We start from the raw sequence: 27,471 nt of genomic DNA on the forward strand, positions 1-27,471 counted from the left end.
GCATGCCTGCGGATTGTGGTACTTGCCGCCATGGCCCTGCTGATACTGTCAGCAGAATCTAGGCCAGTTTGTAGGGTCTCGCACATCGCATCTTTACCATCCCTGATGATGTTTAAAAATGCGTCCCTTTCCTCTCCTTCTTGGAGGCAGTCAGCCGCTGATGAAGCGCACTCCCAAAGGGTGTGGCTGAACCTAGCGAGCGTACAGGTCGCGTTAATAGACTTTAACGCCATGCTACAGGCAGAAAAAACCTTCTTAGCCATGGCATCATACTTTTTGTCATCCCTATCCTGCGGAGCAGTGGGGTATGCAGATGTGCTGCCTGATGAGGTTGCAGCCTGTACAACCAAGCTCTCAGGAGTAGGGTGTTTTGACAAATATTCAGGGTCAGAACTAGCCACCCTGTATTTTGTTGACAGTTTTTTATTTACTGCCGGGATAATTTCTGGCGTTTCCCAGTTTGTCAAAATCCTTCTCTGTAGAGCAGAGTGAAATGGAACCACAGGATCCTCCTGTGGGCCCTTGTCCAGTATGTCAGTGAGGTCATCCTGCTGAAAGGCAGGAGAAGGTGCAGACCAACCCATAAATTCTATGATTCTAGACATCAGAGCTCTATATGGAGTCTCCGCATGTTCTCCTGGGTCTGGTTTGATAAATTCTGCTTCAGGAGAAGTGTCCAAGCCACTAGCTTCCTGAAGTGCATCCTGAAGATTTTTTAATCTTCCTTCCTCAGAGGCGAAAGTCTCTGGCTCTGGTGATGTGGTCCTCTGTAAATCAATATCTTGGTCTGAATCCTCCCTTTCCTCAAAAATCGAGGTTAAAGGGGGATACATTGGTTTTTGGAATGGTATAAACCCCATTTCCAATGCAGAAGGAGCCATCATCACAGGCCTTGAAAACGTCGATGTCGTCGACACCGACGTGAAAGTACTCGAAGGCGCCGTGAAAAGCGTCGAGAAATGTGTACTAGGCCTCGAAGAACTCGAAAGGATCGGAGTCCTGCTCGAGAACGACGTCGACGTTCTCGGCGTCGAGTCGGAGGTCTTTTGTCTAACCGTTGGCTGTGGAGTAGCCGTGGTTCTTTCCTTCACCGGCGTCGATATCGGCGTCGACGTCGGCGTCGACTCGATCGACTGATGCGCCGATGAATCCTTCGACAACGGCGTCGATGGCGCCGACCTCTGTTTCGAAGGAGTTTTCGACGATGGCGTCGATGATGCTTTATCTCCCGATGGCTCGAGGCGCTTTCGGGTTGACTTTTCCGCCGGGTACTGCGACTCGCGGCGTTTAGATTTTTTGGGTTTTTTACCCGGGGTATCACCCTCAGCTGTCTTCGAGGGGGACGAGGCCGCTTTCTCGAAGACGCTTAGCATCTTTTTCCTGAATTCCTCCCACTCAGCTTGCGAGCTGCGTTTTGTGGGGCAATGAACTCTCTCAGGAGAACTCGACGAAGATGACGAAGGGGATCTCCTACGTCTCTTCTTCGAGTGTCTCGATGTCGACGAGTGGTGGGAGCCACTTCGTGATCTAGATCGAGAGTGTTTTTTATGGTGAGGAGACGAACGTCTCGACTCTACCGAAGAAGCTTTCGAGGAAGTTAAAGTTGACCTACCTCTCTCGAGCTTCCCCCTACGCTCCTTCAAGGCTTTCGCCGTCATGGAAAGGCATTCCTCACACTCCGAACTCTGGTGCGTGATTCCCAGACACCACAAACAGACCCTGTGAGGGTCCGTCAACGACATTTTCTTCCCGCAGTCTCGGCACTTTTTGAAACCGGACCGAGGGGTCGTCGGGTCGGAGGAGGATGCCATCGATATCGAGGTAAATAGTAGTTATTATATACGTTATCTTGACGAGAACTGAGCAACGGTGTTCCGAGGCACAACGAAGCGCGGAAAAACGGAACTGAGCAACGGACGCTGCGCGCGGCCTTTATAGGCAGGATGACGTCGACGTCGGCACGGAGGCCGTCGAGGGTCATCGACTCGGCGATCATCGACGCGCAGCGCCCTCTGGCGAAAAAATTTTCCGAGGCCAGCAAAGCTGAAGGATTTCTATCTAAGATAAGGAATACGTCGGAGGACACAATCCCTTCGAAATTGGCTTTAATGGCCTGCAGCCCGAGCGGAGGCTCTCACTTTGCTTGGGCCTATCAAAGCTCAGGCTGTTGGGCCGTTAAAGCCCATGTCCGCCCACCGCTGGGGCGTGAAAGCTATATTCTGGATTTCATATTCATAATGCAGCAGTGTTCAGTGCGCGATCATAAAAGACAGTGTAAAAATATGAAAAAGGTATTCTTTTACCACGGCCATCATGTAATCTAAATGCATGTGGCTGGTCTTGATCAAGGAGAGAGAAATCCCTTTTATATATATTGTTAAGCTTAAGCAGTCAATAAATGTGAGCAGCAGGTGGCAAATCCGAGCCTGGAGAAGCTACAAGCCACAAAGCAGAAAACATGCTCACCCATTCCAGGTAAAAGGGCGGAGTAATTGAAGAGTGTGAGGATGTAAGAAGGTGTCAGGCACCCAGAGCTCAGATTGCAGACGGAATGTGGCCATAATGGCCCACATTCTTAGTGAACTGGCAGCTTCGCTGAGCCCCTCTACTTGGACCAACTAGTAATAGTGGCCAAGTCAGTGCCATGGGCAACCTTTAATGCTTCATTATGGCCTGCATTAAACGGATCCTGATTGGCTGAGACAAAGCCAACATTACTCCTCTAAGTTGCACACAGAACAGCATCTCTGAAGACTTAGCCTCCAACTAACAAATACAAATATTTTTAGAGTTATCTACATGTCAAATACAACAGATAATTTTATTTACCTGAGGATGTTGGTACAGATGTAGTAGAAACTAAAATAAATAAAACAGGGGAGATTAAATCAATGATGCAAAATCTACGAAAATGTGTTACTTTAAACATAGCAAAATCTTTAAATTCAGTTCACGAATAGGAAGGACTGCATTAAAACAGGAACACAATGTATTTGTCCAATGTAGTTATTTTTTAATGACGAATCAATGTCATTTCAAATCGAAATGACTTACAAAGTAGGGGGTAATAGAGTGCGGACCCAGTCCTAGGGTAAGGTGCCTTAATATACCAGTATTATTTGATTGAGCGACGTATAACGGGTGGTGAAGGGTTATCTGTGGAAACATACACCAGGGGCAAGATGCGGAAGACAAAACATTCGTTTTTAACCCTAACTGCCTATGGCCAGTATTTACACATTTACATATTAGATAGAGTGTTCCTGTGGGAAGAATGCAGAGGAGGTGGATTGAGTGGTTAGTTTTCATAGGAAGGTAGAGGATTCTGGGGGATCCTTCCTTAAATAAAAAGTAGTTTGCACCGTGTTTCGAAGAGGTCCAATGAAGATATGGCTTTGATGGACAGGGAGCACATTCTAGTGGCTTAGGGCAAGTAGGGAAAAGGAGAGAAATGGTCACGTGTGTTGCTATGTCTGGAAAAGATCTGGGGCTATGCTAATGTCGGGACTGTCTGGACTCGGGATAGCTAGAGTTTTGGTTGTAGCCTCTGAGCTTCTATACGGGGCTATAACCAAAAGACCTGGGGCTATAGACCCCTTTGCCCCCGTCCCCTCCCAAGAAACACCTGAGTGGATGACTAATAGATTGTGTCGAGAATAGGAGCCAAGAGTTCAAGAGGGAGAGTACAGTGTGAGACAATCAGCGAAGTGGGGGGCAAGACTATGGATGGATTTATAGACGAGTAAAGACAGTGCATTTGTGCATGGAGAGCCATCCATCATGGTGTCGTAGGTAGAGGATGATCTTGGAAGGCTGAAAAAGCTGTGTGTTACAAAGTTGAGGACTTTGTTGAAGGAAGCGGAAGAGAAGGGGGTATATACCAAGAAGTATGCTTGCACGGAGGCTAGTTTGCTGCTCATAAGAGTAGAGCTACGTGTTGTAGTTGAGTGGTGTATAAGGTGTTGGCTGATTTTTATAATGTTTAGGAGGTTGAGTCGGCCTGTGGCAGCAGTGGTCATGATAAACTGGAAGTGTTTAAGATTGGGAGCCAGGGGTAAGAGGTGAGGAGGTGAGGGGATAAAGAAAGGGGAAAGGTGAGAGCGACATTGCCATTGGTGGAAGAGAGAACAATGTCTTCTATGTTTCATATAGCCTCCACGTAATCTGATCATGGGTGAGAAGTCTTCTTTCTATTTTTAAACTCTGGAAGTCAGCACTGTGCCACACAAAGTGAGTGGCACAGAGCAGAAAACATGCTCATTCATGCCAGAAAAAGTGGGCGCCACAGAGGACCTCGGCAGAGAAGCAACAGCGAGGCAAAGGTTTGCCCTCATTCCAAGAATCCTGGTTAGAGTAGACGGCCAGCATTCGACTCTAGGTGTTAACTACAATACAGGCTACACCTATCACTGTGAGAGGAGGGATTAAGGTTTCCACTCTAAGTAAAACATTCTCCAGATTCACAGACGTTTTAAAAACACGCCCAAAATACAAATATGTTCTGGGTTATGCGAATATAAAATATAATAAATAATGTTATATTTCCTTTACCTGAGGTTGTAGGTACAGGTGTAGAAACTAAAATAAACAAACACAGGAACAAATATTTAGTTGCCTGGCAGATATGTACATTAGACGTAAACAAGCTAAAATCGAAGCGTTTTTTTTAACGTATGGACAGCATTTCAAAGAAATCAGAAAGTATAATATAAATTACGCGTTCATATATTATTTGTAGATGATTCCAATTTTCAGAACAAAATGTAAAAAGATATTTTTGCCAATATCTTTTTTTATATCACTTTTCCTACCCATTTATTTCTTTTTCACTGAGCTGAAAAGAACAGTAATTCAATTGTCCAGCTGAACGACATACAACCGGGTCAGACCTGCTGGTATTCGTCCCTGTGATCTGCAGGTTCGACCCAGCCAGCAGCAATCACTTAACTCACTGGGCTATCTTACGAATTAAAGAGTCGTTTGCTTAGGTTGTTTTGCCAATTTTCATGAAAACACAATGGTCCAGGGTTTTCGAAATGTAGTCTTCACATGGTACAGAAAGTGAAAAGGAGAATGGTAGATCCATTCTATTTATGCCAGTCATACTTCTTTTGAGTTCTTGCTTAACTGATGATAGTCTTTCAAGTATGTAATTTGCGTGTGCTTCACCTACAACATTCACTACATGACAACAACAAAATATGAAGGTCAATTATCTGTGATAGAAAAAAATATGACATTGGATTGCTGCGTGTGATTCAGGAATCGCACTTGTCTAACAATGTCCTTTGGCTGAAGTAGGCAAGGGACACTATTGCACGAGAAATTGAAAGATGCTGTTTTACAACCTAGTTAAATGTCCTTTCCGAGCAAAATCATCCACTTTTACCCTGCCTTTTCAACCTAGAACGCTGGGGCCAGGTCACCCAACCTCCCTCTCTCCTTGCGTGTGAGTCGGCAATACCGCAAATGCGAAAATGACTGCATTAGAGCACAAGAGGAGTCAGTGCCATGAAGCGGTGCGCCGGCAGAGAGGCGGGCTTCTCTGGTTGAAAGGGCACCCTTGAAACATAGAGGGAAAGGGGTTCAGCTCTGAAAGCCAACCGCTCCAATTCACAAAGATCTGCATTGGAGAAAATCAGAGATGGCCTGAGCTTCTCAGATTTGCTCCTGCTAGCGTTACCTCCTTTACAAACCCAAGGCTGGAGCTGCCCCAAGCATCGTCGAGAGGAACACGTGTGAACGTGATTCACAAACACGTACTTAAAAGCATTTCAGAGATGCTTCAGGCAGCTCTAGGGTTAAGCTTTGTGAAGCATGTCTTAGAAGCAGGGGGAAACACGGGATGTCCAGGACATCTCCTGCATTGCTGCCATGCACATCTTTGTGAAAGGGGCCCATTGTGTTCAATCCGCAATGCACAGCCACCCTTCAGGAAATCAAGATCATGTGAGTGTGCACAGCTAACAGGGGCCTTTTCTCGCCACAGATAGAAACACCCATGCTTTGCATGAGCTGTTCCAACAATGTTCACATATCCACCTTCCAAAGGTGTCAAACGCAGGCCTTCCCTGCTCGGCCTCCTTCTCGTTGAATTTGATTATTTGGTATTACAGATAGTGACCAAATGACCAATATGCCAGTTATGGCCATGCCGCTCATTTAAGGAATCTCAGCCCAGGTGTTAAATCCATGCCACAGGGAGATGGAGCAGGCTGGCATGCTCCATTTTCAGTACATCCTTAATACACATTGGTAAAAATATAATAGACAATTGTGCCAGCCCCATGGAGGTTGTTACTTTCTAAATCTACTTATATTTGTACATATCCAGAACAAATGCATCCATAGGTACAGGTGCACAAGCAGCAAACAATGAAGAGCTAACTGGAGCAGGGGCAGGCAAAGTAGGCCACCGAGCCTTAGGACTTCCCCGCTCTCCCTTCCGACTGATACCCTTTTCACGCTATATAAATAGATATGCGTATATATATATATATATATATATATATATATATATATATATATATATATATATATATATATATATATATATGTATATATATATATATATATATCATAAATAAAAGCAGCAAAGGTGAGCGCACTGCGAATGCGTCAGATTATATTGGCATGAATATTTAATGCCCAAGCGCAACCTGACCAACGTGCACAAAGCCGTTCGCACACACTCTCTCGCCAATTCCGCGCCGTACTTCGGAGATATCGGCGGACATTAGTAAGCATGACATTAAAAAAAAAATAACAGACGTGTTTATGAAGCATGCATTGAAAATATCTACTCACGGAGGCACACAGTGTCGTTGCAATAGTCACTGTTAAGAAAAACATACATGTTAATCCAAAGTGCTACATTCCACACCAGCAAGAATGTGTTCTTTTAAAAGAAAAGCAATCTATTCAAAAAGCAAAAAATAAACATGGGACATTAGAGTGGCCATTGGTCAACAGGATGTAAACCGGGAAAGATGAAGGTAAGAACCAATATTTTTTCAGGTAAACGCAACGGATCAACTAGAGCTGGCATATTATGCATGTTTAGATTAACTGGAACAACATACTCGCCCTTAGCACTTGAGGTTCTGCTGTAGTCTGATAGACGTGAATACAACGAATGCGCAGACTTACAAGAAAAGCAAATGCAGAAGCATTTATACATTAGGCTGGCATTAGTAATTCTAGTGAATAGTCTTTATTCTCAAAAGAAAGATAAAACAGGTGAAATGTTACGCGTGAGAAGCAACTCAAACTTCCATTGCTAGTGGCATGAGACTCGGTCTGGGCGCACCATTAAGTGGTAGGCTAGGCTGTACTACTATTAAAGGCGTCCAGTTACATCTGGGTTCCTATCTCAGCCCCTGCAAACTCAACATCTGGTAGGAGGGAGATGCAGGAGACGATGGGACTGGGTGAAGGACCGCACTGCAGAAGTTACACCAGGGCAATGTGTGAAACCTCATCTCCCTTGGCATGACTACAGCCCCCCCCAAAACCAAAAGAACTGCATAGTCTCCTGAAGGCTGGAGGTTAAGCACTTGAGCAGGTAGGAGGTAGAGACGATGGCTGAGGGCAAGGCTATTAAGAGACATTGGCAAGTTTATAGTGCGGCAACAGCTAGAACTGGTGAGTAAAGCCTGAGCCTCTTCATTATGTACAAAGGAGGCATGAGCATTCCGACGTTCTTACTAGGAGATAAAGCCCGATGTGAGGGCCATAGCAGACAGTAACGGCCTGCAAGCCCGAGGTAACAACCTAAGTGAAGCAGTGGCCAATAGTGGGGGCTGAAGACTGTTACCAGCCATTGCTGCTCATCACTGATTGCTTGGATATCATTAGCAGCTACAGGGCAAAGGGGCATAGTTGTAAGAGAAAGAAACAGGCCACAAGCAGGTTCTCACACTCAGGAAAGCCTACACCCTATAAATTGCTGCCATAGTTTTATGAGGAGCCCCTCTTCTTCATCCATGGCAACAGCAATAATTCAGATAGTACATGCGAGGAGAAGTGCGTCAGTGGACTTTGGAACTGTTTATATATATATATATTTTAATTTGAAAGAAAACGATGTAAATGGTAGCAAGAGGAGTTCTGGGGGAGGGCACGAGCAGCCAAGAGCTCGCTCAAAATGCAGTCTTATACCAACATGTGCAACCTGAAATAAAACCTTGATGGCTGGTTGCATGCAGCGGGTGCTAATGTTCGTTATTTTACTTTATTTTCTGGAATAAAAAAACTTTGTTAATTTAACGTAAGCATCTCGAAGGTCCTTCATAATATAGCACTATAAGAAACAATCGAATTAAAAGTACAAAATATACAATACAATTGTTTAACTATTCTCAAGAAAAAGGTGACGGTTGGCATTTGAAAAACATACTGAACATTGTCAGGTAGGGTAAGTCGCTGATTAACAAAGTGGTTTTCTGGCAGCGTGTGGCACCCTACAAATGACCTTAAATAAAATACAGATTAGAAATGGAGTACTGTAAAGGACCATACCAATCATATGGGCAGCAGTCGGGCACACACTGCATAGTGTCCTCATCCAGATATGTGGCTTCGGGAGGACATTTTGGATAACAACCTTTGTTCAAATAAAGACACATAGTTAATCCTTAACAGTGAAAAAGATGCAAGTTCAAAAAATTACTTAGCAAGTTGAAAGCAAGTCACTTTTTAGTAGTGAATCAGCATATTTGCAATCACAGAAAACAGTGTCAGGTATGTGCAGTTATAGTGTGTACTAATTAGGAGTATACTTGTCTGTGCAAATGTGCAAAGCAGTCTGTAATGCAGAGTTCCCGTGACAGGCTCTGCGTGTCTGCACACCGTGGAACGGGCAGGGCATGAAGTCACAGTGCTGACATTCCGTGTGTTCCACAGAACGGCCACAGAAAGAACAGTGACATGAACAAAGACAGCTCCAGACACCCAGACCTTCATGTGTTCCTACTAGTCAACATGTGTTGCGCTCTTATAGGCTTTTTCATGTCAAGAAAAGTAATAAACTGCCTGTTCTTACCAGCAAATGCAGGTATGGAAAGGCTTTTGTAAATCAGGCCCATATTAATCAAAGTTGTAAATAATAAAGTGACTAAACATACCATTGCACAATGTGCACAATTTATAGAACAAAAAAGGGGCTGAAGGGGTCCCAGCCTGTAATGTTGAGCAGGTAATGTGAAACAACAAATTGTAAATCAAACAAAATAAATACATTGTATTAATTCCAAAGTGATATATAAAATATCCATAAACATAAACTAAAGAGTCATTTTATGGATAACTACAGTAAAACAGTAATTCATGCAACATATTTAATCAATAATGGAAAACTTTAAAAAGTGACTTTTATCCTAGCGAATATCTAACACACTTCTGAGTAGTAGTATAGGTAGTTCTCAAGACATATACCATTTACGTTCTTCACTGTCGTAATATTGACTCTGTGCTGTTAGTATTAGAACACATACATTGTCTAAACTATTCAGCCTAGGCATTTATCTCAACATGTTTCTGCTATATTCCTTTAGATGGTGAACATTCGACAGGAGACGATAAACTTAGTGGTCACTCTTTAGAGATGCACACTCATGTGCCTCTCGACAATTTGGTGTCCTGAATCTTTAATAGCTGCTGTCACATTACAGGCTCAATTTGTTAGTAGGGGTGTAGGCCTCTAAGTGTTAGTCTTGTAATTAGACCTGGTCCAGGATACACGCGGAAACATTTAGTGGTAGGGTGTCTGACCATTGTTAGTTTCTCGGCAACTTGATTCTTCCCAAAACTGAAGCTTGTAGTATGTGATTCGAGGAATAGTTAGAGGTCACTGTCTTAGTTCTGATATAATTTCATCCTCACAGGGTGTGTTCCTCTGGTCGCTCGGCTGGAGTGGAGCTATCTCGTTCATTCAGCAGGACACTGAACTCAGTTTATCTACGCACAATGTGCACAAGCCCATGCTTTAAATGAAATAATGGCAGGGAGAGTGGCATTTTCAGAATATCGAAAATGTGTTGTAGTGGCATAGACAATGGCGGCTTGTGAGCTCACATGCCCAATAAATAGGAAGTGGAGACCCCAGGGATGTGTCAGCGATGGGTAGCGAGGAGTGGGAGTACAAAATCACTGTAGTCAAAAACAAGTTCTACTAATAGACCAAATGGTCATAATGCAAGACTTTCTGTGATGCTGCATTGTGTTTTGCAAGCTGAGTTCTCAATGATCTAATAGTGCTGCTGACATAAATCTGTTGACAATGATGAATCATACTATAAATAAGATGTGACTAACAAAATATGACCATGTGACCCTCAAAATATGCATAAGTTAAAAATGATTCCTCATAAATGGAATAAAACCTAGCTATAAGTCATGCTGGCCATTGATTTGCTGGTATGTTCCACTTCCAGGGGTTGAGAACACTTTAATCATTGCATTCAATGATGGTGCCACTCAAAAGGTTGGGGCCAGCCCCAGGAAAAGTGGGCTTCTTTATCGACAATATCTGCTTAGAGGTGACCAGGTATTCATAGAGCTCAGAAGAGAAACAATCTGTGGCCTCACATGGCTGAGGAGCAACCTAATTTCAGTGCAAGCCCCAACCCCCTTCTACCTGTTAATCTGCTACATGGCTTTTAGTTAGTAGCCAGCAGTTGTTGGGAGCTGGCTTGGGACCTTCAATGGAATAGGGCTGTAGAGCGAGCAATCCCCTCCAACAAAACAGGAGCATAGTGAATCATTCACTACTGTGCTCTAAAACATGTCTTCTTGATCAGTATATGTGCACCATTTTACCTAAACATTTATTGGGCGGGGATCAAATATTCTTTCAAAGGACCAGACACACCCCTTATGCTCACTTGGTGCGTATGATGCTGGTGTGACAAACCTTTCCAGGCCTGATTTGTGTTCCCAGTCTAGGCCTGATTCCACACGTGATCCAGCCTAGGGAACATGATCATGATGCCCACAGGTTTTAACACCATTATCCATTGCATTGAGCTTAGTAGAATAGAGTAGGTTAGCCCATTTATTGCTCTTAGAAAATGGTTTAGTTTAGCGCATATACCACACTTAGAATAATTGTGTAGATTATCCGTTATATTGCACTTAGAAGAATTGTGTAGGTTAGCCCATGTGTTGCTCTTAGAAAATTGTGTAGGTTAGCACATGTATCACACTTAGAAGAATTGTGCAGGTTAACCATTGTTGCACTCAGTAGAACTAAGAAGAAGATAGCCACTGCATTGAATTTAGATGTACGTAGAAAGTAGCCAATGCACTGAATCTAGGTGTAATAGAATGTAGCCACTGCATTGCATGTAGGTGTAGGTAGAAAGTAACCCATGCTTTGAATCTAGATGAAGGTAGAATGTAGCAAGTTGCTGAATGTAGCTAGTGCATTAAGGCAAATGTTAGAATATAGCCAATGCATTTAAACCTGTCACACTCCATGCTCATGGAACTTCAGCTAGAGGCATAACTGCACTCCAGCATGCGTTTGCCTCCATATACCAAGATAAACACAAAGCACAACATCTCTGCCATTAGAATGCAGCTATAATCTATGACAAAAAATTAAATCTAGCTGGACACAAAGATTCTCTTGCATTGGAATGCAGCTATGACCTACGGCAAACAATTTGGTCTAGCTGGACCCATAACAAGCCTCTTGCACTCATGCACTCTTCTCATTACCCATCCACATGCCTGACTATCATGAGTAGCGTATTTGAGCTCAGCCAACACACCCAACTCCCAATTCTGGCCAAATGCACTCATGTATTCTGTTCCTCCTGCCAATTTTCCCATATCTGTCAAGCTGATTGGCCCGAGAGGACCGCGTACCTGTAGTCTTGGTGGTTGGTCTCGCAGAGGTCGCCAGTCTGGAGTCCAGGAACTGATGAGATAGCGGCACGAGGAATCAGCCTCTCCACCACCCAAAAGAGGAACTGGGTGAAGGATGGACCAACCCCCAATGTCACGAAGGCACTCTCCCAGGTAAGCGTGACAAGAGGATGTAGGCTCAGATGGATGGAACCATAGTCCAGGTAGAGCTTGTTGTCAAGACCATGAATCTTCCAAGAACCTCAGTGCAGCGACAGTTGATAGATAGACCAGTGTAGCAGAAAGGTATTCGCAGTAGGCAAAAGGAGCTTGGCTGGTGCAGATGGTTCCAATGGTACACAGGATGAGATTCGGAGTCAGGCAAGACAGGAAAGAGTGAGGACAGTTGGAACTAGCAGTCTGGCCAATTAGAGAACTGTAGGAACGTGCCCAAGATGGAACAGGGGGAATGCAGGCTAGTGTGGGATAAGTCCCATCTACACAATGATGACTCAGGACAGAACTCCGGAATGGGCTGAGGGAAGACTGACCCAGGGCAGAACCCAGGTAGTAGCTGGAGGCTGGCTGGCCCAGGGCCGGACCCAGGTGAGGATTGGAGGCAGGCAGGCCCAGGACAGGACCCGGGTAAGGACTGGAGTCAGGCTGGCCCAGGGCAGGCCACAGGTAGGACTGGAGGCAGGCAGGCCCAGGACAGGCCGCAGGTAAGGACTGGAGGCAGGCAGGCCCAGGACAGGTCACAGGTAAGGACTGGAGGCAGGCAGGCCCAGGACAGGCCACAGGTAAGGCTGGAGGCAGGCAGGCCCAGGACAGGCCACAGGTAAGGCTGGAGGCAGGCAGGCCCAGGACAGGCCACAGGTAAGGCTGGAGGCAGGCAGGCCCAGGACAGGCCACAGGTAAGGCTGGAGGCAGGCAGGCCCAGGACAGGCCACAGGTAAGGCTGGAGGCAGGCAGGCCCAGGACAGGCCACAGGTAAGGCTGGGCAGGAACAACGAGGTGAGCAAAGCGAACCGCGTTGAGACGCGGCCCGCTTTGACTCGCGGCCTCTTTTATGGGCCGCTGGCGCCCGAGAGGCCTGGAACGCAAACCGTTCCGTTTCCGGGCGCCGGCGAACCCAGAACGAGGCTTGGGAGGCAAGCCCCCACGGCACATGCGCGGAACCGAGAGAGAGGGCCTCCGCGCATGCGCCGAAGGCCGCCGGCCCCGTAACCCGTCGCTCCCCTCCCGGCGAGTCCCCAGACGCGAACGCGCGGGTAGACTCGTCAGGAGGAAATGGGAGCGGCAGACCCCAGTCTCCCGCGTGACATGACACTATGCCTCCTCCCAGGAAGACCCGGGGCCCCAGGTTTCCAGGGAAACCGTACGTAGAACTCACGTATCAACCGGGGAGCATGCACGTGCTGGCGCGGTTCCCAGGTACGATCACAGGCTGGGTACCCCTTCCAGTCAACCAAATAGTGGAGCACCCCTCTACGGTACCGGGCATCACAGATCTCGTGTACCTCAAACTCAGGGACGCCCTGTACCAAAACAGAGGCCAGACGAGGAGAGGTGCGGCCGTAATCATCGACCACATAGGGCTTTAACAGGGACACGTGAAAAACGGGATGTACACGCCAGGAAGAGGGTAGGCGAAGACGGAAGGCTACAGAGGACAACCGTTTGGTGATAACAAAGGGTCCCAAATATCAAGGGGCCAGTTTGACGGGCAGATTGCGGAGAGGCAGGTTCTTTGAGGACAACCACACCTTGTCGCCCTCCTGGAAATTAGGTTCTGCACTCCTCTTCTGTCTGCCTGTCTCTTCATCCGATCCTTGGCTTCACTTAAGATCTTGCGTGCAAGTTCTTGCTGTTCCCGGATGTGTAAGACCAGACCATCAGCAGAGGGAACAGTACTAGATGGAACTGGTTGAAAAGGCATTAACCGAGGATGTAGACCAGTGGAACAGAAGAATGGGCTGACTCCAATGGAAGCATGAACAGTGTTGTTGTAGGATACTTCGGCCAGATCTAACCCACTTTTCCAATTAGACTGTGTGGCATTGGCAAAACAGCGGAGGTACCCCTCCAAAGTCTGATTGGTCCTTTCGGTTAGCCCATTTGTCTGTGGGTGGTAGCCTGAGCTTAGAGCTCGATGTATTCCCAGATGACCACACACCTGTCTCCAAAATGATGAAAGGAACTGGGTACCTCTATCCGATATGATTTTCTCCGGTAGGCCGTGCAACCGGTAGATGTCGTGCAGAAACGCTGAAGCCATTTGAGTAGCTGTAGGGATTTTCTGGAATGGGATGAAATGGGCCAGTTTGGTGAAGCTGTCCACAACCACCATTATACAGGTGTACCCTTCAGATGGAGGCAAATCCACAATGAAATCGGTGGCGATGGTATGCCATGGATAGGGAGCCACTTCGGTGGGCATTAACAAACCCAATGGTCGTCTTCTGGGAACCTTGCACTGGGCACAAATTGGACAGCTGTCGATGTACTTCTGGACCTCGGTCGCCCAACCAGGCCACCAGAACTGTCGGGATATCAACTCTCGAGTGGCTCTGACCCCGCGATGTCCTCCTATGGGTGAATCATGGGATCCATGTAGAATGCCCCTTCTAATGGCTCCTCTAGGTATGTAGAGTCTTCTCTGAAAAAACAACAGTCCATCTCGTTCTGAAACCAATTGCCGACTAAGAAGGGACGTTCTTTCTGGATCCGACCGAGTGGCTTCCGCGATGGACTTAAGGTGAGAGGACAAGGCCAGCAGAAAATGGCGAGGAGAAATCAGTGGCAGTTCTGGACAAGGCGTTCCATCTACGTTTTCCAGGGACCTGGAAAGCGCATCCGCCTTTGTATTGGAGGTTCCCGGGATATAAGTAACATGGAACTCAAACGGAGAGAAGAAGAAGGCCCACCGGGCTTGACGAGGAGTCCGACATTGCAGAGAGCGAAGATATTGCAGATTGCGATGGTCTGTCCGCACCTCCACAGAAAAGCGTGCTCCGAGGAGAAAATGTCTCCATTCCTCGAATGCGGTCTTGATGGCCAACAGTTCCCTTTCAATCACCGCATAGTTTCGTTCGCTGGGACTCAACTTGCGAGAATAATAGGCCACTGGATGTTCTACTAACGTGGTTGGATCTTTCTGAAGAAGGACTGCTCCTACAGCAAAGCTGGAAGCATCGGCCTCCACTATGTAAGGCAACTCTTCCTGGGGATGGCGCAGGATCGGGGCAGCCATAAAGGCGGACTTCAATACGTCGAAAGCCCGGGAAGCCACGAGATCCCATTCGAACGTGATCTTGCTGCTGGTTAGCCTGGTGAGGGGCGCCGAGATCTGTGAGAACTGTGGGATAAAGCGCCTGTAAAAGTTTGCGAATCCCAGAAAGCGTTGGAGAGCCTTGATATCGTGTGGATGTCTCCATTCTTGTATGGCTCGCACCTTCTTGGGATCCATCCCAATGCCTTCTTGATTGATAACAAATCCCAAGAACTCAATGCTGGGTTGGTGAAAGCTACATTTCTCCGCTTTGGCGAACAGGTTATTGACGGACAGCCGATGAAGGACCTCACGAACGTGTTCCACATGCTCGTCTAAGGATTTAGAGAATATCAATATGTCGTCCAGATAAACCCAAACGGATAATCCTAACAGATCACCAAAGATGTAGTCCATGAATCGTTGAAAAACAGCGGGGGCATTACATAGGCCGAAAGGCATAACCCTGTATTCAAAATGCCCAAAAGATGTCTTGAAAGCTGTCTTCCACTCGTCCCCACTCCTGATGCGCACCAAATGATAAGCTCCGCGGAGGTCCAATTTGGAGAAGATTCGCGCAGTATGCAGGGTTTCAAGGATACTGCGAATTAAGGGTAAAGGATACCGGTCCTTGGCTGTTATGTCGTTCAACTGCCGGTAGTCGACACAGGGTCTCAATGTACCTTCTTTTTTCTTTACAAAAAACAGGGGGAATCCTGCAGGTGATTTTGACGGCACAATGTACCCCTTTTCTAGACTCTCCGACAAATACTCCTGAAGAACTAGCTTCTCGTCACGTGTCAAAGCATATAATTTCCCATGGGGAATAACGTGGTCCGGTAGCAGGTCAATGGAGCAATCAAAAGAACGGTGTGGAGGAAGGGGTATGTTGCCGGGTTCAGAAAACACCTGTTTGAATTCGGAATATTCCTGTGGGACCAGAGACGTGGAACATAGATGAACCCCATTGCTGTCCGTTACTAGAGAAGTCGAGACGGTCCTGGTGGGAACCGGTAGCTTGCATTCTTGGGCACACCTTTCGGATGAAAAGGTCAAGGTCTGGGTCCTCCAGTCTATCAACGGATTGTGGTGTTGCAACCAAGGTAATCCCAAGACCATCTTGTAGTTTGGTGACTTAATAACATCAAAGGCTAGTTCCTCGTAATGATCAGCAATCAGAAGGGCCAGTCCAACTGTGAACTGACTAACGGGTCCAGAAGACAAGGGAGTACCATCAATAAGCTCCACCGACAGGGGCGTGTGTCTGGAAACGAGTGGTATCTTATGTCTGGTGATGAACGTTTCGTCGATGTAATTGCCGGAAGCCCCACAGTCCAGTAGACCGGATACTTCCAGGTTCTTGTCTGGTAGTTTAATTCGGACCTTCAGGGTCTGTAGCACCGCTGGTTGCATGGGCAGACGAATAGAACAAATAACAGAAGGGTCTGAGGAAGGAATGGGACCTGTCGTTGCCCTTCCTGTATACGACAGGTCTCCTAGTTTCCCGACTTCTTCTTCTGCGGACGCAAAGGACACGTACCCAAATAATGTCCAGCTGCTCCACAGTAAAGACACAAACGCAAAGACCTCCTTCGTTTCTTCTCTTCTTCCGTCAAAGGTCCCCTCATGGCTCCTACTTGCATGGGCTCAGGTCCGGACTCGGTCGACCCAAACGAACCAGCGGGTGTGTTGGTTGTCCGGGGACCGCTTCTGTCAAGCCGACGTCTCTCAGCCTTTCGTTCGGCTAGCCTTTGGTCAATACGGAGTACTTGATCAATCAAGAGTTGAAGGCTCTCTGGTTCAGGGATGTGAAGTAACTCATCCTTGTACTCCTCTCTCAGGCCTCGACGAAACAGTGTCTTCTGTGTAATTTCGGGCCACTGGGAGTCGGTAGCCAAAAGTCAGAAACGGCTGATGTAGGTGATGACGTCATTGCTTCCCTGTTTGTAGTCCATAAATTGATTCTGTGCAACGGAGGCCAGGTTCGGCGTCTGAAATACCTCAAGAAAGGCCTTTTCAAAGGCAGCAAAGTCATTCAAAATAGGACTGTTCGTAACCACAAACGGAGTTGCCCAAGCTAATGCGTTCCCAGTTAGGTTCCCCAAGATGTAACCAATCTTGGCCCTACCGTTGTTGAAGTAGGTAGACCGGAAGAGAAAGTGTATCCTGCAGTGGTTACAAAACTCTGCCACCCGTCTAGGGTCTCCGTTGAATTTGATGGGTGTTGTATGAGCCAATGATCCCTCTACTTGAGAGGTACTTGGTGCTCCTTGCGTTATCATTTGTCGTAATGTTTGATTCTCCTGACGCAGGGCGGTCATCTCGGCCCTGAGCGCTAGCAACTCGTTCCTCATGTCCTGCGATTCATCCATCTCTGAATCAGGAGGAAGGCGTCTCAATCTGTCAAGCTGATTGGCCCGAGAGGACCGCGTACCTGTAGTCTTGGTGGTTGGTCTCGCAGAGGTCGCCAGTCTGGAGTCCAGGAACTGATGAGATAGCGGCACGAGGAATCAGCCTCTCCACCACCCAAAAGAGGAACTGGGTGAAGGATGGACCAACCCCCAATGTCACAAAGGCACTCTCCCAGGTAAGCGTGACAAGAGGATGTAGGCTCAGATGGATGGAACCATAGTCCAGGTAGAGCTTGTTGTCAAGACCATGAATCTTCCAAGAACCTTAGTGCAGCGACAGTTGATAGATAGACCAGTGTAGCAGAAAGGTATTCGCAGTAGGCAAAAGGAGCTTGGCTGGTGCAGATGGTTCCAATGGTACACAGGATGAGATTCGGAGTCAGGCAAGACAGGAAAGAGTGAGGACAGTTGGAACTAGCAGTCTGGCCAATTAGAGAACTGTAGGAACGTGCCCAAGATGGAACAGGGGGAATGCAGGCTAGTGTGGGATAAGTCCCATCTACACAATGATGACTCAGGACAGAACTCCGGAATGGGCTGAGGGAAGACTGACCCAGGGCAGAACCCAGGTAGTAGCTGGAGGCTGGCTGGCCCAGGGCCGGACCCAGGTGAGGATTGGAGGCAGGCAGGCCCAGGACAGGACCCGGGTAAGGACTGGAGTCAGGCTGGCACAGGGCAGGCCACAGGTAGGACTGGAGGCAGGCAGGCCCAGGACAGGCCACAGGTAAGGACTGGAGGCAGGCAGGCCCAGGACAGGTCACAGGTAAGGACTGGAGGCAGGCAGGCCCAGGACAGGCCACAGGTAAGGCTGGAGGCAGGCAGGCCCAGGACAGGCCACAGGTAAGGCTGGAGGCAGGCAGGCCCAGGACAGGCCACAGGTAAGGCTGGAGGCAGGCAGGCCCAGGACAGGCCACAGGTAAGGCTGGAGGCAGGCAGGCCCAGGACAGGCCACAGGTAAGGCTGGGCAGGAACAACGAGGTGAGCAAAGCGAACCGCGTTGAGACGCGGCCCGCTTTGACTTGCGGCCTCTTTTATGGGCCGCCGGCGCCCGAGAGGCCTGGAACGCAAACCGTTCAGTTTCTGGGCGCCGGCGAACCCAGAACGAGGCTTGGGAGGCAAGCCCCCACGGCGCATGCGCGGAACCGAGAGAGAGGGCCTCCGCGCATGCGCCGAAGGCCGCCGGCCCCGTAACCCGTCGCTCCCCTCCCGGCGAGTCCCCAGACGCGAACGCGCGGGTAGACTCGTCAGGAGGAAATGGGAGCGGCAGACCCCAGTCTCCCGCGTGACATGACACTATGCCTCCTCCCAGGAAGACCCGGGGCCCCAGGTTTCCAGGGAAACCGTACGTAGAACTCACGTATCAACCGGGGAGCATGCACGTGCTGGCGCGGTTCCCAGGTACGATCACAGGCTGGGTACCCCTTCCAGTCAACCAAATAGTGGAGCACCCCTCTACGGTACCGGGCATCACAGATCTCGTGTACCTCAAACTCAGGGACGCCCTGTACCAAAACAGAGGCCAGACGAGGAGAGGTGCGGCCGTAATCATCGACCACATAGGGCTTTAACAGGGACACGTGAAAAACGGGATGTACACGCCAGGAAGAGGGTAGGCGAAGACGGAAGGCTACAGAGGACAACCGTTTGGTGATAACAAAGGGTCCCAAATATCAAGGGGCCAGTTTGACGGGCAGATTGCGGAGAGGCAGGTTCTTTGAGGACAACCACACCTTGTCGCCCTCCTGGAAATTAGGTTCTGCACTCCTCTTCTGTCTGCCTGTCTCTTCATCCGATCCTTGGCTTCACTTAAGATCTTGCGTGCAAGTTCTTGCTGTTCCCGGATGTGTAAGACCAGACCATCAGCAGAGGGAACAGTACTAGATGGAACTGGTTGAAAAGGCATTAACCGAGGATGTAGACCAGTGGAACAGAAGAATGGGCTGACTCCAATGGAAGCATGAACAGTGTTGTTGTAGGATACTTCGGCCAGATCTAACCCACTTTTCCAATTAGACTGTGTGGCATTGGCAAAACAGCGGAGGTACCCCTCCAAAGTCTGATTGGTCCTTTCGGTTAGCCCATTTGTCTGTGGGTGGTAGCCTGAGCTTAGAGCTCGATGTATTCCCAGATGACCACACACCTGTCTCCAAAATGATGAAAGGAACTGGGTACCTCTATCCGATATGATTTTCTCCGGTAGGCCGTGCAACCGGTAGATGTCGTGCAGAAACGCTGAAGCCATTTGAGTAGCTGTAGGGATTTTCTGGAATGGGATGAAATGGGCCAGTTTGGTGAAGCTGTCCACAACCACCATTATACAGGTGTACCCTTCAGATGGAGGCAAATCCACAATGAAATCGGTGGCGATGGTATGCCATGGATAGGGAGCCACTTCGGTGGGCATTAACAAACCCAATGGTCGTCTTCTGGGAACCTTGCACTGGGCACAAATTGGACAGCTGTCGATGTACTTCTGGACCTCGGTCGCCCAACCAGGCCACCAGAACTGTCGGGATATCAACTCTCGAGTGGCTCTGACCCCGCGATGTCCTCCTATGGGTGAATCATGGGATCCATGTAGAATGCCCCTTCTAATGGCTCCTCTAGGTATGTAGAGTCTTCTCTGAAAAAACAACAGTCCATCTCGTTCTGAAACCAATTGCCGACTAAGAAGGGACGTTCTTTCTGGATCCGACCGAGTGGCTTCCGCGATGGACTTAAGGTGAGAGGACAAGGCCAGCAGAAAATGGCGAGGAGAAATCAGTGGCAGTTCTGGACAAGGCGTTCCATCTACGTTTTCCAGGGACCTGGAAAGCGCATCCGCCTTTGTATTGGAGGTTCCCGGGATATAAGTAACATGGAACTCAAACGGAGAGAAGAAGAAGGCCCACCGGGCTTGACGAGGAGTCCGACATTGCAGAGAGCGAAGATATTGCAGATTGCGATGGTCTGTCCGCACCTCCACAGAAAAGCGTGCTCCGAGGAGAAAATGTCTCCATTCCTCGAATGCGGTCTTGATGGCCAACAGTTCCCTTTCAATCACCGCATAGTTTCGTTCGCTGGGACTCAACTTGCGAGAATAATAGGCCACTGGATGTTCTACTAACGTGGTTGGATCTTTCTGAAGAAGGACTGCTCCTACAGCAAAGCTGGAAGCATCGGCCTCCACTATGTAAGGCAACTCTTCCTGGGGATGGCGCAGGATCGGGGCAGCCATAAAGGCGGACTTCAATACGTCGAAAGCCCGGGAAGCCACGAGATCCCATTCGAACGTGATCTTGCTGCTGGTTAGCCTGGTGAGGGGCGCCGAGATCTGTGAGAACTGTGGGATAAAGCGCCTGTAAAAGTTTGCGAATCCCAGAAAGCGTTGGAGAGCCTTGATATCGTGTGGATGTCTCCATTCTTGTATGGCTCGCACCTTCTTGGGATCCATCCCAATGCCTTCTTGATTGATAACAAATCCCAAGAACTCAATGCTGGGTTGGTGAAAGCTACATTTCTCCGCTTTGGCGAACAGGTTATTGACGGACAGCCGATGAAGGACCTCACGAACGTGTTCCACATGCTCGTCTAAGGATTTAGAGAATATCAATATGTCGTCCAGATAAACCCAAACGGATAATCCTAACAGATCACCAAAGATGTAGTCCATGAATCGTTGAAAAACAGCGGGGGCATTACATAGGCCGAAAGGCATAACCCTGTATTCAAAATGCCCAAAAGATGTCTTGAAAGCTGTCTTCCACTCGTCCCCACTCCTGATGCGCACCAAATGATAAGCTCCGCGGAGGTCCAATTTGGAGAAGATTCGCGCAGTATGCAGGGTTTCAAGGATACTGCGAATTAAGGGTAAAGGATACCGGTCCTTGGCTGTTATGTCGTTCAACTGCCGGTAGTCGACACAGGGTCTCAATGTACCTTCTTTTTTCTTTACAAAAAACAGGGGGAATCCTGCAGGTGATTTTGACGGCACAATGTACCCCTTTTCTAGACTCTCCGACAAATACTCCTGAAGAACTAGCTTCTCGTCACGTGTCAAAGCATATAATTTCCCATGGGGAATAACGTGGTCCGGTAGCAGGTCAATGGAGCAATCAAAAGAACGGTGTGGAGGAAGGGGTATGTTGCCGGGTTCAGAAAACACCTGTTTGAATTCGGAATATTCCTGTGGGACCAGAGACGTGGAACATAGATGAACCCCATTGCTGTCCGTTACTAGAGAAGTCGAGACGGTCCTGGTGGGAACCGGTAGCTTGCATTCTTGGGCACACCTTTCGGATGAAAAGGTCAAGGTCTGGGTCCTCCAGTCTATCAACGGATTGTGGTGTTGCAACCAAGGTAATCCCAAGACCATCTTGTAGTTTGGTGACTTAATAACATCAAAGGCTAGTTCCTCGTAATGATCAGCAATCAGAAGGGCCAGTCCAACTGTGAACTGACTAACGGGTCCAGAAGACAAGGGAGTACCATCAATAAGCTCCACCGACAGGGGCGTGTGTCTGGAAACGAGTGGTATCTTATGTCTGGTGATGAACGTTTCGTCGATGTAATTGCCGGAAGCCCCACAGTCCAGTAGACCGGATACTTCCAGGTTCTTGTCTGGTAGTTTAATTCGGACCTTCAGGGTCTGTAGCACCGCTGGTTGCATGGGCAGACGAATAGAACAAATAACAGAAGGGTCTGAGGAAGGAATGGGACCTGTCGTTGCCCTTCCTGTATACGACAGGTCTCCTAGTTTCCCGACTTCTTCTTCTGCGGACGCAAAGGACACGTACCCAAATAATGTCCAGCTGCTCCACAGTAAAGACACAAACGCAAAGACCTCCTTCGTTTCTTCTCTTCTTCCGTCAAAGGTCCCCTCATGGCTCCTACTTGCATGGGCTCAGGTCCGGACTCGGTCGACCCAAACGAACCAGCGGGTGTGTTGGTTGTCCGGGGACCGCTTCTGTCAAGCCGACGTCTCTCAGCCTTTCGTTCGGCTAGCCTTTGGTCAATACGGAGTACTTGATCAATCAAGAGTTGAAGGCTCTCTGGTTCAGGGATGTGAAGTAACTCATCCTTGTACTCCTCTCTCAGGCCTCGACGAAACAGTGTCTTCTGTGTAATTTCGGGCCACTGGGAGTCGGTAGCCAAAAGTCAGAAACGGCTGATGTAGGTGATGACGTCATTGCTTCCCTGTTTGTAGTCCATAAATTGATTCTGTGCAACGGAGGCCAGGTTCGGCGTCTGAAATACCTCAAGAAAGGCCTTTTCAAAGGCAGCAAAGTCATTCAAAATAGGACTGTTCGTAACCACAAACGGAGTTGCCCAAGCTAATGCGTTCCCAGTTAGGTTCCCCAAGATGTAACCAATCTTGGCCCTACCGTTGTTGAAGTAGGTAGACCGGAAGAGAAAGTGTATCCTGCAGTGGTTACAAAACTCTGCCACCCGTCTAGGGTCTCCGTTGAATTTGATGGGTGTTGTATGAGCCAATGATCCCTCTACTTGAGAGGTACTTGGTGCTCCTTGCGTTATCATTTGTCGTAATGTTTGATTCTCCTGACGCAGGGCGGTCATCTCGGCCCTGAGCGCTAGCAACTCGTTCCTCATGTCCTGCGATTCATCCATCTCTGAATCAGGAGGAAGGCGTCTCAATCTGTCAAGCTGATTGGCCCGAGAGGACCGCGTACCTGTAGTCTTGGTGGTTGGTCTCGCAGAGGTCGCCAGTCTGGAGTCCAGGAACTGATGAGATAGCGGCACGAGGAATCAGCCTCTCCACCACCCAAAAGAGGAACTGGGTGAAGGATGGACCAACCCCCAATGTCACAAAGGCACTCTCCCAGGTAAGCGTGACAAGAGGATGTAGGCTCAGATGGATGGAACCATAGTCCAGGTAGAGCTTGTTGTCAAGACCATGAATCTTCCAAGAACCTTAGTGCAGCGACAGTTGATAGATAGACCAGTGTAGCAGAAAGGTATTCGCAGTAGGCAAAAGGAGCTTGGCTGGTGCAGATGGTTCCAATGGTACACAGGATGAGATTCGGAGTCAGGCAAGACAGGAAAGAGTGAGGACAGTTGGAACTAGCAGTCTGGCCAATTAGAGAACTGTAGGAACGTGCCCAAGATGGAACAGGGGGAATGCAGGCTAGTGTGGGATAAGTCCCATCTACACAATGATGACTCAGGACAGAACTCCGGAATGGGCTGAGGGAAGACTGACCCAGGGCAGAACCCAGGTAGTAGCTGGAGGCTGGCTGGCCCAGGGCCGGACCCAGGTGAGGATTGGAGGCAGGCAGGCCCAGGACAGGACCCGGGTAAGGACTGGAGTCAGGCTGGCACAGGGCAGGCCACAGGTAGGACTGGAGGCAGGCAGGCCCAGGACAGGCCACAGGTAAGGACTGGAGGCAGGCAGGCCCAGGACAGGTCACAGGTAAGGACTGGAGGCAGGCAGGCCCAGGACAGGCCACAGGTAAGGCTGGAGGCAGGCAGGCCCAGGACAGGCCACAGGTAAGGCTGGAGGCAGGCAGGCCCAGGACAGGCCACAGGTAAGGCTGGAGGCAGGCAGGCCCAGGACAGGCCACAGGTAAGGCTGGAGGCAGGCAGGCCCAGGACAGGCCACAGGTAAGGCTGGGCAGGAACAACGAGGTGAGCAAAGCGAACCGCGTTGAGACGCGGCCCGCTTTGACTTGCGGCCTCTTTTATGGGCCGCCGGCGCCCGAGAGGCCTGGAACGCAAACCGTTCAGTTTCTGGGCGCCGGCGAACCCAGAACGAGGCTTGGGAGGCAAGCCCCCACGGCGCATGCGCGGAACCGAGAGAGAGGGCCTCCGCGCATGCGCCGAAGGCCGCCGGCCCCGTAACCCGTCGCTCCCCTCCCGGCGAGTCCCCAGACGCGAACGCGCGGGTAGACTCGCCAGGAGGAAATGGGAGCGGCAGACCCCAGTCTCCCGCGTGACATGACAATATCTTGGACTTTGGTTCCCCAAGGGCGTTCCTACTTAAAGCGCGTTGAGGTCATACTAATGGGATCCAAGGTGCTATATAAATGACAAACTACGAGAACTACTACCAGATGAGCTGGAGGTTTCTGGATGCTATGAATAATTTGTGGGATCATTTTCCCCAAGAACTATATGTTTGTATGGAGTAACAGAAAAGCCCTCACAACCTTAATAGAGTCTGTTTCCAGAAGCAAGAGTTGTGTCTTGAGGCAATTTACTAATTATTTTGTACCTTTGAAAGTTTCACTCTCACTCATTCTTCTGACAACAAATTGATTACATATATTCTCTTACCTTCCATTGTAGTGCTAAACACCCCAGGAATTCGTTTAGTGCAGGTTTTGTGTGTACTTCCACATGAATTATAATGCCACTTGCATTCGCCTTGTCTGTTGTAATAGTCGCAGAACACAGCTGAAATGAAGATACAGTGCTTTCTTTTACAAAACATCATGTAGGACATTTTCTAGATTATGCATTGAGGATTCAGATGTTGTCTTGTCGCTATATTACATTTTTTAAATGATTTATTTAAAATGTTTTACTACTGTGTACAAATAGGTTTCATAAAAGTATGTTGTCATGCGGTGTTTCAGGAATTAGGAATGAGATCAACTCTAACCATTTATAAAGGGTACAGGATAAAGGCTACAGGATGGGCCAAAATAATGAAATGGGAGGAACAAATTAAACTTTAACCTTTGTCAGGGTCGTTCATTGCAGAATTCCATTGGCTCTCAAACCCTTCTACTTGTATTGCCTCTAAGCCTTTTGTGGCTGACTTTACAGGGGTCACAAATCCTATTTCTGACAATGTCTTTGGGGTTTTCACTGTGGGCTAAAAATGGTTCCCAAACAATACTTCTCTGGTGTCTCTGGCACATGGGATTTTCTGCTCACTGCAGATCTTCTTAATGGAGTAGTGGACCTTTTTTCAGCCAGGAAGTTCTTAGGCAGAAAAGAGGCGCATGGACTGTTTTCATACACAGAGAGGCTGTTGACAGGTTACAGTCATCTACCTTTAGTATGATCCTGAAATGATCCTTGTTGACCAACCCTGTACTTGGGCCTGATCACGACTTTGGCGGTAATGCAAGCGGTATTACCGCCGGTGGTATTAGCCCTACCGCCGAACTCCCCGGCGCTAATAGCGCCGGATCACAAGTTCGGCGGTAATGTAATTCCTCATTCCCCATTGAGCCCATTCGGGAATGCCCCATTCCCCATCGGGGAAAATTTGCGCTCTTATCGCCGGCGGATTTCCCGCCGGCGGTAATAGCACGAATTTTCGGGAGATTTCCCCCCAGCCATTAGCTGGGGCGAAATCCGCTGAAGTCCTGATTTGGCGGACCCTTAAATCCGGCGGTAATAGCACGACTGCCGGATTTAAGGGTTACCGCCAAAGTCGTGATCAGGCCCATGCCTTGTCACATGTTTGTTAATCCTCCCATGTGGGTACATTCCTTGTAGATCGGGGTCTTCTCCCTCAACCATGCCTTGGGTAGTGTGCCCTATAGGCCCTTTCTATGCTATGTGGATGTCCCAAACTCATGTACCTGTTTATGTCACCTCTACAATATTTACTATAAGCTCCTCTTGATATTCACTAAGGTCTTCCCGATTTCTCTATTTAACCTACTACTGATCTCTTTCACTGATCTTATCCTTATATATCTTAGGTATTTCCTCCTAAAGAGGTACACCAACATATCTCATTCAAGTCTCACAACCTCTTCTGGGTATTCTCCAAACTCAACTTTTTGATGCTTCCTAATCTCATCCTTCTATTCTCTTACCACTGCCTTAAAAGGTTTGACTCCGCCCCACTCCTGAAAATAATGATCTCCAATCTCCTTTTCAAGAAATGTTCTTCCATCCTACTCCTCAAAATCACAATCCTCACTAAGGCATATTTCTTTCACTACCTCTGCCTCAGAATAACTCTTTCCAAGCTCCTTCCCAAAATAATGATTATTAACTATCTCTTCATACCCTCTAAACTCAATTCTCCTCTCCTCTGAGCCTCTTTCTACCTCCAAACTCCTGCTAGTCTCCAGTGACTTCTATTTGTCCAAGAACCTTCTTTCTTTTAAACTCTTGCCACTTTCTTCACCAAACCTCCACATTGTCATTCTGAGCTCTTGGGTTTATATAGGGCTGTATTCCTTCCACTTGGCTGGGCTCATTAGGTGCGTCTGCACCTTTTTTTCTGGAATTGGTAAGGGGCTGTGATTTGCTATTTAAGGACTGGACCAAAACCCTTCATTTTGTCCTTTCCACCATCTTGGTGTTTGTTTCCCCACCCCTTCTGCCGTGAAACTGTAAAGCTGGATCTGTGAATGTTTCCAGAATGACATTTCACAGAATTTGTTGTTGATGATTTTGCAACTTTTACTGTACTCCCGTAAGGCACCCCCTCTATGTACTGTACCTAAACTTGCCATTTATATTTTTTCAGTGAAAAAGTAGTAAGAAATAAGGGAAAGAAAATCGTTCAAAACGGTAACTTGGCAAAAGTGGGTAATGCAATTGAGCTTCCCTGACTGATAAGCATGAGGGTTAGAGGTTGTTTATCACTGTAAAAGTGTTCCTTGTTCTTCCGCATGTGAAGGAATTGCTTGTGTCTCTTTTAATTAAAAATTGGTTTCATTTACAAGTGGAAATTGAAACTTGGACTTAATTGTGTGAGGAGAGGCTTCCTCCTGAGGGGTAGGGGCAGTGTCAGTGAAGAGCAGTTTTTCAGTAGCATATCATTTTGGCGCTGTTCAACGAATCTGCATGAATCTTCTAAAAAACAATATTGACCTGACTCCGAATATTCTTGCGAAGTTTGGTGCAGTGGGAAATGTTGGAGGGGGTGTCCAAATATTTTCAAATTCTCAATAGATTTGAAAAGGGACAACATTCTACATGCAGCTGCAGCCCAAACCGAAGGAGGATCTTTGGTCAGGTCCCGAAAGC

General features: G+C 48.1%; 1 protein-coding gene across 50 annotated transcripts in view; it reads right to left on the reverse strand.

Annotated features, from left to right (window-relative positions):
• LOC138513982 (mucin-19) overlaps positions 1-27,471 on the reverse strand; it is a 1,848,798-nt gene that overhangs the window by 834,556 nt on the left and 986,771 nt on the right. For all 50 annotated transcript variants that reach the window (XM_069629210.1, XM_069629207.1, XM_069629194.1 and 47 more), the window contains exons 49-53: positions 24,805-24,924; positions 8,521-8,605; positions 6,808-6,836; positions 4,552-4,578; positions 2,830-2,859 (exon numbers count right to left, since the gene is read on the reverse strand). In XM_069629210.1, the coding sequence (XP_069485311.1) occupies positions 2,830-2,859; positions 4,552-4,578; positions 6,808-6,836; positions 8,521-8,605; positions 24,805-24,924 (291 nt within the window). The remainder of the gene's footprint in view (positions 1-2,829; positions 2,860-4,551; positions 4,579-6,807; positions 6,837-8,520; positions 8,606-24,804; positions 24,925-27,471) is intronic.

This window comes from Ambystoma mexicanum, chromosome 12 (assembly GCF_040938575.1).
Source record: "Ambystoma mexicanum isolate Mex_15411 chromosome 12, UKY_AmexF1_1, whole genome shotgun sequence".
Classification (NCBI taxonomy): domain Eukaryota; kingdom Metazoa; phylum Chordata; class Amphibia; order Caudata; family Ambystomatidae; genus Ambystoma; species Ambystoma mexicanum.